The sequence below is a fragment of the Suricata suricatta genome, chromosome 8 (genome assembly GCF_006229205.1).
Source record: "Suricata suricatta isolate VVHF042 chromosome 8, meerkat_22Aug2017_6uvM2_HiC, whole genome shotgun sequence".
In the NCBI taxonomy this organism is placed as follows: domain Eukaryota; kingdom Metazoa; phylum Chordata; class Mammalia; order Carnivora; family Herpestidae; genus Suricata; species Suricata suricatta.
Window position 1 is genome coordinate 127781746 of NC_043707.1, and position 17180 is coordinate 127798925.

A 17180-nucleotide genomic window follows, 5' to 3' on the forward strand; every position below is an offset into this window, starting at 1 on the left:
TGGCACAGTCATCATCGCTGATAATCCTAAAACAGACCCTTTCCTCAGAAAAGTACTCCACACGTGTAACTTATTTTTTAAATTCCGTTTTAGGGCCTGGGGAGACCTCTCAGGTTCTACCTGTGGTCTCTGGAAGGGTCTGAGACCCAGGGGAGGCTAACAACTGTCTGGCCAGGAGACCTAGTCTCAACCTGGTCTCAGCGTGATTCTGCTGAGTGCCTGTGTGGCCCTGGGGCGTGTGGCTTTCCCTCTCTGGTCTGCAGCACCGGTTACAAGAACAGGATCAAATTCTGTGCAGGTTTCTTTTAGCTCCAAGGTTTGCGTTTCTGCAAAGTGAGCTTATCACTCGACACCCTGAGGCGATCCTTTGCGGCTCGGGTTCAGAGTGTAACGCACCACATTGCTGTTCTCGGGTCCCCATCTGAGCCCTGAGGCCATCCACGCTTTCCCCACGTGCTTGGTGACCTCACTTCTCCAAGCCTCAGTTCCGTCACCACTAACATGGTCGTAGGGCTGTTGAAAGGATTAAATGAATACATTATCAAAAGCTTGGAACAGTGCGGAGCACATAGTAGGTGCTGGTAACTGTTGGCTAATGTGCTGCTGGAAGGTGACACTGATCACATCGGAATGACATGGTCAACATCTAACTTTCACCGAGCGCTCCTTCGATGCAAGACAAGATGCCAGTCTCCTCTGCCACACATACAAGCCTCTGAGGGTTTTGCAGAAGAAGACACAGAAGGTCAGAGGGGTGACTGCCTCGCCCAAGGTCCAGTGGCACCATCAGATTCAACTGCCATATCCATCTGAACGGCCCACCTCATGGTCGACAAGCCCAAGTTCCCTCCTTAATTCTGAAAAAAAAAAAAAAAAAAAAAAAAGAAAAGCAGTAAAGACAATTCTTAATGGGGCCTTTGGAGCTTTTACTAGGAAAGTGTCTCTAGACCTCCCAGAAAGAGACTCACCCTCTCTCAACTGGAGAAGGTGATTAAAAAAGAAAACCACAAAAAAGTGGTGGTGACATTGATGTCATGGGAAATGAGATGGCAGTGGGTGACATGTATTTGTGGATCCAGGAGACGGGCAGTGCCAGTGTCCTGCCTTCCCCTGTTGATCTATGGCTTCAGCCTCTTCCTGGGGGGGGCTGCCCTGGAACGCCAACTCAAGGTCATTTCTGGCACCCCAGGGCATGAGCGTGGCCAGGACCGTATAATGGCGGAGGGTGGCCGTGGGCAGTCAGTGATGGAAACGGGGCTCCATTGGGATTTTGCGTTGTGATCCAAATCTTCACCTCCTAATGCAGGAAGCATTGTAGATGTGACTCCGAGCCAGCATCTCCTGTGGTGCTTTAGATGTTGAAATTCAGACAATGGAGCTAATTGCAGGGGTAAAATGCTGTGATAATTAATGATAGTGGGGAAGGCAGTTCACTTAATGTACAAAACAGTTATTAAGACCATTTGAGTTCTTAAATAAGGAAATCGGTCCAGGTAAACATTAAGAGAGGGAATTCGCTAAATCACTTTGGGGAAAATATTGCATTCTCTTTAATTCAGCAAATTTTTATAAATACTTCAATAATAATACAAAGCTGAATCCTAGAGATTAGAGCACATCATCCATCTAATCTTTGGAAAATGGATTCGATTATACCAGCATTCATACCTTTATTTTTTTTAAATGTTTTAATTTTTTTTTGATAGAGAGGCAGAGCATGAGAGAGGGAGGGGCAGAGAGAGAAGGAGACACAGAACTGGAAGCAGGCTCCAGGCTCTGAGCTAGCTGTCAGCACAGAGCCTGACATGGGGCTCGAACCCACCAACGTGAGATCTGACCTGAGCCGAAGTCGGAGGCTTAACCGACTGAGCCACCCAGGCACCCCCCAGCATTCATACCTTTAAATAAAACAGCTTTGAGAACCACATTGACTCTTTAGTTATCTTATTCCTTTCAGGCTGTGAGTTTCCCCCTCCATAAACACAGCTAAAAGGGAAGATTATCTAGTATCATGGGTGTGCAGGTGTCACTGCAGGAACAATCTAGAAGCAGAGATTTATAAAATTTTATAACATTCCAGATTTGTCCTGATAGCGCAGAAGTTTTATTCTTGATGGTGATTGGCCTATTCAGGGGCTAAATATTTTATGTAGCCTAAATGCCCCGCTGGTTTTGTAGATGTGGTCAGCGATCAGGGGAAGAGAGACTGCGTCCGGTCCTTGTTGGAGTGACTAGGTCCTGCTCCAGAAACGTCCTCTGACGGCCCTGGACAAGCTGCTGAGGGTGGAGACCAAGAAAGGTCCTGTCTACGCAATCCTCAAACTTTAGAGACACAGCGGGTCCCTGGAGGGCTTACTCCAGGTCAGCTTCCTCACCCTCCTGCCCAAAGTTTCTCGCTCAGGAAGTAGTGCTATTTATTTTTAAGAGAGAGAGAGAGAATATGTGCAACTGGGAGAGGGGCAGAGGGAGAGGGGGACAGAGGATCTGAAGCAGGCTCTATGCTGATAACAGACTGCCCGATGTGGGGTTCGAACACATGAACTCCTGAACCGAGCGCCATCATGCCCTGAACCAAAGCGCCGTGCTTTAAGCAACTGAGCCACCCAGGCGCCCCGGGAGTGGTGCTTTTAACCGCTACCCTGAGGGCTTGTGATGCAGTTGACACAAAGCTCCGCTCTTTGAAAACCAATGATCTAGGGGCGCCTGGGTGGCTCAGATTCCGTGTCTCCCTCTTTCTCTAACCCTCCCATGCTTGCGTTGTCTCTCTGTCTCTCAAAAATAAATAAAAGCATATAAAAAAAATGTTTGAAAACCAATGGTCTAGAATTCCATGCTCAGGACAGGTTAGGGGCCCCAGGGTCAGGGCTCAGGCAGTCGGGCAGGCTTCCTGGAGGAGGAATGATGTCATCTTGAATGATAACTAATGTTTAGCCAGTCAAAGGAAGATGAGAAGGTGAGACAGCAGAGGTCCAGCGGGAACCCAGGGACGGAGGCATAGGCACTGTGTTTTTGGAGGGCAGAGTGTGAGAAAGTAATGAGCAGTGAAGCTGGAAAGGAGGCAGGGGCCAGGTGTCATGCCAGAGAGGTGACACTGTCCTCACTCAAGACAGAGGGAGGGCACAGAGGCAGCGGGGGCGGGAGGCAGGCAGTCGGGGTAATTCTCTCTATCACTATGGCCGTGCTGTCCATGCTCCCCCATTGCCGGTCCCTAAGTGAGAAAATAGAGGCTCGGAAGCTTGGGCTGACCCAGCGAGACCGTGGCAGAGCCGGGCTCAGATACCTCTGCCCCAAGCTTCCAGACTGTTTCCCAGCCCGAGTTTGTTGAACGAGATGCCGCTGATTCACAGACCCACCTGCATGATCTTATACATCCTCAACAGCTTGAGTTTTGCCTCAAACCTTGAACTCTGCCGAAAGCAGCTAATTTCCAATCTTCCCGTTTGCTGGAATGGTGCTAGCAATTAAGGGCCAAAGTGTACCACCAGCCTTGTGTGTAGGAAGAAGTTGTTGTAATAATAAAAGGAATGATAATAACGGCAAACAATAATAATGACAATACGCCAGTCACTGTGTGTGGCTGATCTCATGTACCCGCCTAATGCCCCGGGATTCAGTGCTATTATTATCCCCGCTTGTTGGGGGAGGCAAGTGATTGGTGCTGAGTCACAAAGTTAGTAAGTGGCTCTCCCATCAGGTTAGACTGGGATTTGCCACAGTGACAAGTGAGCTCCGCATCTCAGTGGCTTACAGCACCCAAGGTGCGGGTCCTGTTCCACAGTGCATGTCGGCTGCACACTGCCGGTGGCTTTAGTCCACACTGTCTTGGTTCTGGGACCCGGGGGGACAGAGCGACCTCCATCTGGAACGTTGCTCCTTCGGGGCAGGGCAGGGGACTCATCAGACCCCTCCACTGACTCTTAAAGATTGTGCCACAAGTGACACACATCCCTCCCTCCTACATTTCAGCGGCTGCAGTGGGTCACGGGGCCCCTCAGTTCCACAGGGCGAGGATGTGGTCTTTCTGCGGGGAGGGCCAGTGCAGGCAGGAGAATCGAACCTGGCGCTCCGCGACCACATTGCAGAAGTCAGAGTCAGGTTCCCAGGGTCGAATTCTGATGTCAGTACCCACACTCTGTGTTGCCATCTTGCCTTCTGCTTGGCTAGACGCACACAGTTTATGCCTCATCCCACATCTGATGGCGTGAATTTCAGCCATGGAAACCAACACCTGTGGTGTGCATGGAGACTTCTTTTTGATGTTTATTGTTTTTGACAGAGAGAGAGCATAAGTGGGCGAGGGGCAGAGAGAGAGAAGGGGGACAGAGGATCTGAAGCAGTCTCCTCAATAACAGCAGAGAGCCTGATGTGGGGCTCGAACTCATGAACCGTGAGATCGTGGCCTGAGCCAAAGTCGGACGCTCAACTGACGGAGCCACTCAGGCACCCCGTGCATGGAGACGCTTATCTGCGGTTTCTGACTCCCTGTAGTGAAGTAGCTGCACAGGGCTGCCCTGGACACCCAGGAGGGACATAGGAAAAGAATTTGTTGAGCTGAGCTCGTAGAGAACCGAAAGGCGTAGCAGATCCTGAGCGCCCAACTCCCATCCCACTTCTCTCCAATGACTAGAGGGTGAACTGTTTCTCAATGTAACGTATGGTTCTGGAGGAACAAGAAAGGAAGCAAAGGAGTCTCGGTTCAGGACCACATTGTTCTGCTCACAGATCCGCGGCAACACCCAGAGGTGCCCGCACGAAGCCCCTTCTCAGCTGGGTGAAGAAAGAATGCATTTCGTCTCTACAAACCTCCAACCTGAAGCGGTAGACGTGATGAATCCCATTTACAGAAGAGGGAGCTGAGGCTCAGGGAAACACGGAAGCTTGGGAACAGAGCCACCGTTTGGGTCACCCCGTGCATGTGCCATGATGCTAAATGCTCGACGGACATTCCCTTCCTCGGTCCCAATGGCCCCTCAGCAGGTGGATGCTGTTGTCCCCTAACTGGCCCGCAATACAGGACAGGAACGATACCGCTTCCAGGATAAGATAACCTACGTGAAGTACAAAGCACGGTGGCTGGCGAGAAGGAATTCCTCCATAAATATTAACCATTTTCCCTCTTTATCATCATCGTCTGTTTTCATGCTGTGCATCGAGTTGTTGTGCAAACTCCAATGTCAGCTCAGAGTTCGAGCCTGTGAAGACTGCACCGACCTGCCCTTGGTCCCTCGGACCCCCCTGTCCTCCTCATTCTTCCCATGGCACCAAGGGCTACACGCCAGACACCAGAGCCAGGCTTAGTGACACTCACAGCGGCCATTCTCACATTCACCTGACCCTGTTCACCCCAAATGCCTCCTTTCTGCTCCACTTGATTGATAGCTTTTAAATGTCAAGTCTGACTGATTCTAGCTATTGCCCCAAGGCCAAGGTCTCCCAACTGGCAGACGTTTCCAGAGGGAGCTGGGATCAGATGGTGGGGGCGCGGGGAAAGGTGGGAAGACCGGGGTGATGGAGTCTGATTATATTTGGTACTCGTTCTGGGTCCGTCTGTTCTACGATTTTTTGTGTGTGCTGCTTTTGCTATTATTATTATTCTTTTGTCTTTTTGTTATTCAAACTGCAACCCTGTTAGGATGGATCTGTTCGGTAAGTAGCACGTCCCCCACGCTGGCATTTCCCAGCTGGGTTGTAGAAACTTCTCAGCTTTTTAAAAGCATCCATGGGCCCAGGGTGACTTTGGTACCTTGCTCTGCATGGCACCGTACCCAGCACTGATCCTAGTTTTGGGGGCTCAGAGGGGCGGGGTGGTCTCAGGGGCTCCCAGGCACAGCCAGCCCTAACGGCCAACCTCTTTTCCCCCAGAACGGCTGAGGCATCCCGGAAGAAGAAGGAAAACCGGAGGAAATGGAAGCGCTATCTCCTGATAGGCCTGGCAACCGTCGGAGGCGGGACCGTGATCGGTAAGGCCAGCCCGGGTTGAGCCAGTGCCACATGGGCCAGTGCGGGGCCAGGGACAGTGCCCCGCTGGCTCGCAGCTAGAGAGGAGCGCGTAAGGCGGACAGCTGGCAGGTGGCCCCATCTCGCACTAGGTGCTCCGTCAGCAAGAAGTGCGTTCCTCAGCATCGTCAGCAGCATCCATGGAAGGCATCAGGCAGCTGATGGGGGAAGAACCCAGTGGGCCACATCTTCCCATCTTTACCAACCCTAGGTTGTTCTTGCAGGCGTGACCGGGGGTCTAGCTGCCCCTCTCGTTGCTGCCGGCGCTGCAACGATCATTGGCAGTGCTGGGGCAGCGGCTCTGGGCTCGGTGGCCGGCATCGCTGTCCTGACCTCGCTGTTCGGCGCGGCTGGAGCTGGCCTGACAGGTAAGGCTCCAAAGGAGTGGGATCTGGGGGGATTTGCCGCCAGGGGGCCCAGCTGTTTCAGGACAGGCCCAGATCCTTATCCGAGGTGGCTCCCCCGGGGACAGAGGAGGGCACAGCTTTTCTCACGCTGGGTCCCCGCCCTGCCAGTGCCCGTAGCAGGCTCCCCATGTCCCTGGCGTGGGTTGGAAAAGAGCTGGGTATGAGCACCTGTGCCTGAGCAGACTTTCTGAGAAGGGTCTGATTGGACCTGCTGGTCTCCATCCAGGAAATTTCCAGGCAGGCCATCTTGGAAACACGTGGGCGTCTTCATGTTTAGAGGCCACAAGGCTACCCTGAATTTACCAGTGTCACCAGGAGGATGAGGGGGGAGGGTTCCAAATCATGTGCCCACAGCCCCCCAATCACACACAGAGATTCCTGTTCCACTCCCCAGGTGGGGTCCATTCCTCCCTGTGTTGAGAATCATCGTCAGTTTGATCCACCTTTCTGAGAGGCATATGTCACACCCACGACACTCATGGGCAGGATACATGATACAGAACCAATGGAGTCACGATGGACCAGCGAGTTCCAGCCCCAGCTCTGCCGCTGGAGCTGGCCGGCCTTTGGAAGCCTCTGACCCTTGGATGTAATCAGGAGCAATAATGACATCTACCTTTAACGACCTAAAAAATGAGACATGTCCAGGGGCAAGGCAAACAGTTGTCACCCACTGTATGAGCCCAGAGAGGCGCTCTCACTAATTCCATCCTCATTTCCGTATCTGCATCTTCAGGATACAAGATGAAGAAGCGCGTCGGGGCCATTGAAGAGTTCACATTTCTGCCTCTAACAGAAGGCAGGCAGCTGCATATCACCATCGCCATCACAGGGTGGCTGGCGTCCGGCAAATACCGTGAGGACCGGGGCCAAAGCAGAGAAGGATGAGGGTGGAGGAGTGGAGTGGGGAGGGGGGGTGTTGAATGACTAGACCACTGCTGTGAGCCAAACCCTGGCCTGGGCTCTTGCCTGTGTATGTCTCTAGAGGGTGGGTAGGGGAGCCCCATTTTACAGAGGAGGAAACTGAGGCTCTAGAAGGTGAGATAACTTCATCCCATATCCATCCACCCATCTACACATTCATCTATCCACCAGGCTATTTACACACCCATGTTTTCACCCACCCACCCACCCATCCATCCATCATCCACACATTCACCCATCCACCAACCATCTACCTGCCCAACCATCCACCCTTCCATCTACTCATCCATCCATCCACCCATCCATCAGCCATCTACCCTTCCATCCATGCGTCTATCCACCTGCTCATCCACCCACTCACCTATCTACTCATTCATCTATCCACCCACTCATCCATATATCCACCCATCTACACATCCATCCACCCATTTATCTATTATCTATCTACCCATCCAGCTGTCTGCTTGTCCACCCATCTAGCCACCAATTCATTCATTCATCCACCATCCATCCATCCATCTATCCACCCATCCACCCAACCATTCATCTAGCCATCTGTTCACCCACCCATTCACCTATTAATTCATCCATTGAGCAATATTGATAGAGTATCCTCACACCAGATGCCAGACACTGAGCCAGGCCCTAGGAATTCAGCAGTGAGCAGCACAGTCATGGCCTCTGCTCTCATGGAACATATGGTCCCAGGTGGAAGAAAGACCACTGAGCAGTAATCACAGGGCAGTTCCGTGGATGGCCCAATAGAGGAAACCAGGAGTGTTTCTGGGGAATAAGAGAAAGGTTCCTGAAGAAAGTGACATTTAGGCTAAAGACTGGGAGTTAACTGGGTAAAAAGGAGCAAGAAGTCAGACACCAAGTAAAGGGGCAGCAAGCTCCAAGGCCCAGTGGTACCAAAGCAGCACAGGATGGCTGGAACAGGGAGCTAGAAAATAGGAGTGTGGGCAGGGTCAGATCATGCTGGAGCCTGTGAGGTAGGACAAGGAGTTTGAATTTATCCTCAGAACAAGTGGGAAAGAGCAAAGGACTTTATGCATATGACTTAAAGTCTAAAGGACTTTAAGTAGGTGAGAGATCGGTACATCTTGACTGTGTGACCTTAAGCAAGTTACTTAACCTCTCTGTGCCTCAGCGGCTTCATTTGTAAAGTAGAACAAATTATTCCTGCCTTTCAAGATACTTATAAAGTTTAAGTCAAACACGAGAGCACACAGAAGGCACCTGGTTTCTAACTAACATTCGGCAAACATTACTTCCCTTTGCTGCTCTAATCTGTGTGTTTCGGGGGAGAGTCCAACAAGGGTGGAATCGAAGACTAACGTCACAGTCCACCCGCTGCCTGGCTCACAGCACGGTTGCAAGTGTCCAGCGTGAGGCTCAGCAAACAGTTCATCACTGAGAGAGAGGGAGCAGGGTGGGTCAGGGAATCTGGAACATTCCAACCGCACCCATGCTGACAGCCTCCTGGGTTTCCAGACCTCTGGGGTCTGAGAGTAGAAGCCACAGATCTTCTAAACGATGGGGAAGAAAGCCAGTAAGCAAAAGCCCCCTCTCTGTGGTGGCACTACCAGGTGCCAGAGTCTTACTGGTGTCTTACTGGTGATCGCCAGGCCCCCTCCCCACACGGCGGGTAATGTTAACTGAGCCCTTGGTCCATGCCTACCCCCACATGCGTTACTTCCGCGAGCCTCACAGCCACCCTCTGACGTGGCCGCCGTCCCCGTCCTGGTCTGGTGGAAGGGGAAACGCAAAGGGGTCATGTGAGTTCAGGTGAATGGCTGATGCAGGATCCGAACCCCTGTCTCCTGACCCAAAGTTCCTGGGTACCTCTTGCCTTCTTTCAGTGACACCACGCCATGGGAAGGACTGAGACAGCAGGGAGGGGGAACAAGAGCCAGCATCTAAGTTAAGGAATTTGCAATTCTGAGCAATCTGGAAGCAAATTCCTTTTCTCTTTTTTATGCCTATTTGCTCTGTTGGCCCCAGGTCGAAGGTCAAATTCATTTTGGGGCGGGGGAATCCTCTCAGTGTCCCCTCCAGCAGCCGGGCAAAGGGGGTGACTAAAAGACACAGTAAGCTAGGTTAAGTTCAGGAAGGAAACCAGGCACCTTTCCTGTGTCTGCCAGGAGAGAGGTCTTGGTCTCCTCACACTTCTGGGAAGGAAGCAGGGGCCAGGTCACTGAGGGAGGAGGGCCTCAGTGTCATGCAGAGAGGTGACACTGTCCTCAGGGCAGAGGGAGGGCACGGAGCAGCGGAAGGGAGGCAGACAGGCAGGCAGTCCAGGTTACACTTCCTGCTTGACATTGGTCACTGCAGTGGTGCTGTCCACCTCCCCCATTGCCAGTCCCTGAGTGAGAAAACTGAGGCTCAGAAGCACCAGGTGACCCAGTGAGGTGGTGGCAGAGCCGGGCTCAGGCACCTCTGCCCCAAGCCTCCAGACTGTTCCCCAGCCCAAGTTTGTTGAATGACCTGCTGCCGATGGCAAAATTTCTGCACGTAGGACAGTAGCACTTCCCACACAGACGTTGGAAGACTTCGTTCCTTCCTACTTTATAAAGGGAGATAAGTGTTCGCCTCCCCACTGCACAGATGAGCACGGTAAGGCTCAGGGGAGGATAGCAGTGTGCCCGGGGTCACCCAACTACTGGTGAACGCAGAGCCGGGACTTGAACCCCAGCCAGCTGACTCACAAGGTGGCGCTGCGCTCCGTCTGCTCCGCCACGGCAGGGGTGGGCCTCTGTCTCCCCACAAGGGCAAGCAGTCCCCTGTCACCACCTGTCTGGGAAGGCGGGGTGAACACCCTCTGTCCACAGACAGAAGAGACCCCCACCTACCTGTGCTCTCCCCTAGGTACCTTCAGGGCCCCGTGGGCGGCCTTGGCCCGCAGCTGTGAGCAGTACTGCCTGGCCTGGGAGGCCAAGTACCTGATGGAGCTCGGCAATGCCCTGGAGACCATCCTCAGCGGCCTCGCCAACATGGTAGCCCAGGAGGCCCTCAAGTACACAGTGCTGTCCGGTAAGCACCCCCTCCCCCACCCGGCCACCACCAGCAGCGGCGGGCCCACTGCTCGCAACCCACACCGATACCGTATCTTTGCACGCCTGAGGCCCCTGGCCAGCCAGGCACTGTGCTGGGCCTCAGGAACACAGAGAAGTTAAGACTGCATTCCTGTCTCTCAAGTTTATGGTCTTTGTGGAGAAGCGACTGGTAAACAGCCAATCACATTGTCACATGGCGTAGCAGTTAGCTATTGCTGCATGACAAGCAACCCCAAAACTCAGTAGCTTAAAACAGCAGTCATTTCTCATAATAGCTGAGAAGTCCTAAGGCTTTCTTTGGCTGATGTCAGCTGGGCTCATGCGTCTGGATCAGCCGGCTGGCCACACTGATCTGGGCTAGCCGTGTCTGGGGCGACTGAGACAACTCTGCTCTGCTCCATTAGTCTCTCACCTCCCCCTGGCATCAGCAGGCTAGGCCACACCGGCACTTTAGCACATGCACTAGAAGTGCATGAGAGCCTGGACCCGACACACAAAACCATTTCGAGTTTCACATCAACCAATACCTCATTGGCCAAAGCAACTCACATGGCCAAGGCTAGAGTAGAGGGCAGGGCAGGGGCTGAGGCCCTGCAGGATTAGAGCGCGAAGTGGGAAGATACAGGTGGGGTGCCAATCCGAGGCCATCTTTGGAATCTCACTTGACGGCTGAACAGAAGGAATCTAGTCCATGAGTCAGAAACGCACAAGCGTCAGTTTTCTACGTTGCTCTTACAGCAGTTTGACAGCACCTGGAAAACTTACAGGTTTCAAGTTCAAGGCTCTGCATGCATTTGCTCGGGCATCCATTGGCCAGCCCACCACATCCCTAGAAGGACCTCCCCCCACTGCTTTCATCACTGGTATTTCCACCCCGCAGGCATCGTGGCTGCCCTGACCTGGCCAGCCTCACTGCTCACCGTCGCCAACGTCATCGACAATCCCTGGGGGGTGTGTCTCCATCGGTCCGCAGAGGTCGGCAAGCACCTGGCCCACATCCTGCTCTCCCGGCAGCAGGTACCTGGGACTGGCTGTCGGGGAAGGCTGCGGGGAGGAAGGGAAGAGCAGGAGCTGATCTGCGCAGATATCAGCCCTAGAGACAAACCCACGTGGAGGTAGTCTCGTGGCTTTGGGGGGTGGATGGCCTTCGCCGCCCTCGTAGCCCAAGTCACAGGAATATCCCAGGATGGACCAGTGAGAATTTTTAGCAGGTAGTGGGGTGAACGCCGAATAACAGGGACGTCCATGGAGTGGACAAGGTGGTCCCTCCTAGAAGCCTAGAGCCTCCATCAGAGCAGACCTTCCGTGGTCCGAATACCGTGCAAATTGTCAGGAAGATAAATGATCAGAATACTTTTAAAATTTGAATCCAGTACCTGCCAGGGAAATGAAACTGCCTCCCGCCCCTTCAAATAAACTTGACTAAATGGGAGTCAGACATTTGGGGAAAAGTTTCAGAGATGACTGCCTGGTTAGGATTCATCTCCGCGGCAAGTGGGAGAAAACCCCGAAAAGCAGGGGCTTGAGCGAGGTGGGCGTTTATTTCTCGAGGAGAAGCCTAGGAAGGCAGTCTTGTGCTAGAATGCGGTGCCGTGCCACAGCGAGGAGGCCCAGGGGCACCAGACGTCAGCATCTGCCCTCCAGGGAAGCAGGAGAGAGAAGGGCCTTGTGGCCTTTCCACTGGCGTCTCATGAGCCAGACCCTCGCCATAGGAGCACACTTGCTGCCGCAGACGCAGTGTTTTACGCGGGGTGTCAGCGAGCCCGCTGGAACTCAGCTACGGGCAGGGGGGGATGGATATTGAGGGACAGCCGGCAGTTTCTGCCACAACCGGTGAGCTGCTTGAGAAGGCAAACCCCCATCCGATTTCTGCGTCTGTTCCAGAAGAAACAGGGAAGTCCCAGGGCGGTGTGGCAGTAAGGCAGACTCCAGAGTGGTTTTGGCTTAAAAAATGCAGACCTTAATCCTCTGCCGTGGAATAGCCCGGGTATCAGCATCCAGGGCGATGTGCGATGTGTATTTGTTTGCTCCTGTTGCCATAACAAATTACCCCCAGGCTTCCTGGGCTTAAAACAACACAAACATTTGATCTTACTTCTCTGAGGTCAGAAATCTAAAATGGGACAGGGGTGGGGGTGGGGGGTTGCACCTGGGTGGCTCAGTCAGTTAAGCCTCCAACTCTTGATTTCGGCTCAGGTCATGATCTCACAGTTCGTGAGTTTGAGCCCCACCTTGGGGTCTGCGCTGACTGCCCAGAGCCTGCTTGGGGTTCTCGTTCTCTCCCTCTCTGTCTGCCTCTCCCCTGCTCATGTGCACTCTCTCTTTCTCTCAAAATAAATAAAGTTAAAATAAATAAATAGTAGGGGCACCTGGGTGGCTCAGTCAGTTGAGTGCCTGACTTCAGCTCAGGTCATGATCTTATGGTTCGTGGGTTCAAGCCCCACATGGGGCTTGCTGCTGTCAGTGCAGAGCCTGCTTTGGATCCTCTCTCTCTCTCTCTCTCTCTCTCTCTCTCTCTCTCTCTCTCTCTGTGCCCCTCCCCTGCTCTCTCAAGCTCTCTCTCAAAAATACACAAACATTAAGGAAAAGTAAATGAAAGTCTAAAATGCAGGCCGGCGTTCCTCACAGAGGCCCCAGGGAGCCTCCACTTCCCCGCGTTTCCCGGCTGCCGGGGGCCACCTGCTTTCTTTGGCTGGCCGCCCCCTTCCTCCGTCTCCAGTGCCAGCCGGGTGGCATCCTCAGACCTTTCTCTCTGTCCCTCGCTTCTGCCAGCAGGTCACCTGCCTGACTCTGACTCCTACCTCCCCCTTTGTCATACAAGGGGCATTCACAGGGCCCACAGGTCAGGATGGCACCATCCTTTGGGGACGGTCACTCTGCCTCCCACATGGGCAGCTTTCAGCATCATGGCCACACGTCCTCAGCGTTCTGTCTTGCTTTTGGTCCGAGATGAATCTGCATCTACATCCCCATTCCGGACTCAGAGGCAGGCGAGCCGAGTGGAAGGCACAGAAGCCACGCTGTGGCCTCCCTTCTCCTTGCTTGGCCATCCCTCACTGCGGGGGATTTGAGAAGCTTCATCTCTGGTTGAGGAGCCGTGTGCCTGCAAAGCTCAGGAGTGTGTTACCAGGGACACAGGGAGAGCAGTGTCGGGGGTGGTGAGCAGCCGCTGCCACAAAGTCCCTGCAGGACGGGGATACTATTTGGTCAAGGGTTTCCTGTTTGTCGTCGATGGGGGTGGGAGGTGCGGGGAGGGAGATACACATTTTGGCACAAAAACAAGGAAAAGGAATAGACTGGCAGTAGCGGACCTCTTGGGGCTCATCGGCTCCTTCCTCTTCCTTCCGAGGAGAACTTGCACCCAGATGCCTCCGGAAGCTTTCTTCTTCTTGGTTGCCTATTCCACAAGTTCTTTAGTCAGAAAATTCCCCTTCACGTCTAACTAACTGCCTTCTCTTATTTCTGGCCCCACCTTTGTATCTAGAAACAGAACAATTATCCCTCACCTGTCCCTGCCTCTTTACCCGTCATCACCCCTGGGGGGTACGTTCTGCCTCCTCTTCCTGGCTCCAGAAGGGCCCCACCTCCCCGAAGTCATTAGCCACCCAATAGATGAGTCCTGTCCCCTGGGGGAGAAGGGATGGTGGCCAATGAGATGCAGGGGAGTGAACCCAGCCCGAGGCTGCCCATCGGCCTTGGAGGAAGCCGTTCTCACAGCAGGTGCCCTGCCTGGCCTGATTAAGACATCAGAGCGCTGGGGGCTCAACCAGCTGAGCGTCCGACTCTTGGTTCCGGCTCAGGCCATGATCCCGGGATCGGGGGATCAAGCCCTGCATCGGGCTCTTCGCTGAGCATGGAGTCTACTTAAGAGTCTTTCTTTCTCTTCCTCTGCCCCTCTCCTCTGAGCTCTCTCTCTCACATAAAATTAATTAAGACATCAGAGCTCCGGGATAGGAGTAGCACGCGCATGATTCCTAGGGCACGAGGCGGCTGCTGAGGCAAATGGGGGGCCTGTCCTTGTCAGGGCTGATGCTTTGCTGGAATGGGCTGTGCACCCCCGTGACACCTGTGTCCGTCTCCCCACAGGGCCGGCGACCCGTCACCTTGATCGGCTTCAGCCTGGGAGCCAGAGTCATCTACTTCTGTCTGCAGGAGATGGCTCAGGAGAAGGGTGAGTCTGGCTTTTCTGTCCCAAGCTCATCCCCAGGCAGGAGGCTCTGGGCCTGGGGTCATGAGCATTGTGATACGTTCCTGGATCTTGGTGATAGTCGTTGACAGTGAAAGATAGTTTGAAAGTAGACACAACGGTGACATTGTTTGGAAAATGGTTTGTTTTCTGTACATAAAATCGAGCGGACACGAGACAGACCTGTAATAATGGCATCGCCCTGGCGTTCTCACGTGCGTTCTTGAGTGGGAGCGAAGGGAGTCGGACGAGAAGTCTGAAATCGGGGCGTCGGCGGGGCCGCGTTCCCTCGGAGCTTCTAGGGGATGATCCTTCTCTCTCTTCCAGCTTCTGGTGAGGCTGGCAGTCCTTGGCCCTCCATGGTTTGTGGATCGGTCCTCCCTTCTCTGGCTCCGTCCCCGAGTCATCTCTTTCCTGTCTTCTCTTCTCTTCTAAGGACAGTCTTACTGGATTTAGGGCCCCCCCGCCCCCGCAAAGCCAGCATGATCTCCTCTCAGGATCCTGAACTTGATTACGTTTGCATAACATCTGAAAACACCTTTTCCAAAGAAGTTGCCCTTCGCAGGGGCCGGGTACATGTATCTTTGGGGACAGGCCTCCACAGACACCCTTGGGTGTGTGTCGTGCCGTGCAGGGACATACTTGGAGTGCTGAGGCAGTGGAAAACTTGAGTGATGCTGCTCTGGGCCTTGGGAGGGTGAGGTCTCTAGGACAGAGTGCCGGTTTGGGACAGATGAAGCAGCAGAGGCTGCCCATAGGGGACCGCTGGGGGACTTGGGCACAGAGCCCAGGGCTCCCGGAGTGGCCCACAGTCTGCGGGGCCCAGACTTACGTCTCCCAGTGAAGCACAGCAGCACTAGGACCCTGGAGCAGGAGGTGGCCCTGAGACAGTGCTCCTTGGCCTGGGAGCAGAGGGTGGGCGGCAGGGCCGGCCAGAGTTCCGCCCAGCATCCTCCCTGGGGGCTGCCACAACGCCTCTCTGGGCATCGGCTCCCCCACGGATAAAATGGGACTCTAATGCTCAGCCCGCGCGCTGGCTCTGAGGTGCCCCGCGTATCATGCGGTATTTCTGCAAATTATAAAACCCAAGGTTGTTAGATTCACCTCAAGATGTGTCCGTTTGCAGTTTCTACCCTTCAGAGCTGCTGCTGGCCTGTGGCCAGCCCTGAAGGCAGCCCCTGGCCATGTCCCTGTTGGGACAAGCCAAGCGTGTGACCTGCTTGCTGACCAGTTGCCAGCAAGCAAGGCGAGCCAGGAATGCCCGCCGCCAGCTGGAACCGAGGAGGCGGCGCGTCGGGGCTGACTGGGGTTCTTTGCGGTGCTGGTAGCACCAGAGGACATGGGAGAGACCCTGGAGCTTAGGGACATGACTCAGTCTCGCTCTTTCTCTTTTGCTAAAATCTTTCCCCACCTTGGACTGAGGACCAGAGCTATTTTCCCGGTTACTCAGGCAAGGTGGATATGGCGTCCTTGGCATAAGGACCAAGCCCCTGTGTGTGAGGCCTGCAGATGAGCCGTGCACCTTCTCTATGTCATTTTGGAGGACCCCACCCCCACCCCCACTCCCTTGTAGCTTTCAACAGCCCCCTTGACACCTGGTTTTGTCTGAGTCACTAAGCAATGAGGAGGCACCTCTGTCCTGTTTCCAGGAGCTTTGGGTAACCTGGGACCACCATGCAGGAGGGCCAGCTCAGGGCTACGTTCACCGGGAAAATCCAGGCTCGGGTCAGAGGTCAGGCAAAAACAACTGAGGGGGGAGGGCTGAATCTGGGGCTCTGGTGAAAGTTTCCACTTCCCCCTGGAGAACACTGCACTTTTCCTTTCTATATAAAGTCTTCCCCTCCCCAGACATCACAGAGCAGAGCGAGTCGGGAAGGCATCCCTTACCTGCCTTTCTGACTCTTCCTGGTACAAATAATCCACCTGGGGGCGCCTGGGGGCTCAGTCACTTAAGCGTCTGACTCTTGATCTCAGCTCGGGTCATGATCTCACCGTCATGGATTGAGCCCTACATCAGGCTCTGAACTGAGCATGGAACCTGCTTAAGATTCTGTCTCCCTCTCTCTCTGCCCCTCTCCCCTGCTTTCTCTCTCTGTCTCTCTCATAAATAAATAAGGATTTAAAATGTAATAATCCACCTGGGACCTTCTGGCCTGCTGGGAGGAATCCCCTGGAGGCCTACTGCGTCACCCTATCCTCAGGAGGGCTGCAGTAAAGGGCTTTGTCGGCGTACAGTGACACCATTGACTCCTACAGCATAATGCCATATTCTCCGTTCCTACGACATTGTGCAAATGACAGCTGTACTGTCAGAATCTCTCACAAAAATTGTGGGGATGGCATTCCTCACAGAGGACACAGGACCTTCATTACAAATGTATGGGTTATAGAGAGGCAGGATGGGTGTATCAGTCAGCCACCCCTAAACTCAGAGGCTTACAACACCAAACATTTTCATGCTCAGGATCTGTGGGTTGACTGGTTTGGTTGCTCTAGAACAGGCTCTGCTTCTGGCCGCGGGTGGCACAGGCTTGGCCCCAGGCCGCGGGCTGGGCTCAGGTCCACTCCATGTGCATCTGTCCTGTTGAGGCTGAGGGGCAGCAGCCACCC

General features: G+C 53.9%; 1 protein-coding gene across 4 annotated transcripts in view; it reads left to right on the plus strand.

Moving 5' to 3' along the window:
* The window catches only part of TMCO4 (transmembrane and coiled-coil domains 4), an 85986-nt gene that overhangs the window by 35413 nt on the left and 33393 nt on the right, over positions 1–17180 (plus strand). For all 4 annotated transcript variants that reach the window (XM_029946556.1, XM_029946559.1, XM_029946557.1 and 1 more), the window contains 6 exons: positions 5863–5960; positions 6222–6365; positions 7141–7260; positions 10197–10361; positions 11265–11401; positions 14471–14555. In XM_029946556.1, coding sequence (XP_029802416.1) covers positions 5863–5960; positions 6222–6365; positions 7141–7260; positions 10197–10361; positions 11265–11401; positions 14471–14555 — 749 coding nt within the window. The remainder of the gene's footprint in view (positions 1–5862; positions 5961–6221; positions 6366–7140; positions 7261–10196; positions 10362–11264; positions 11402–14470; positions 14556–17180) is intronic.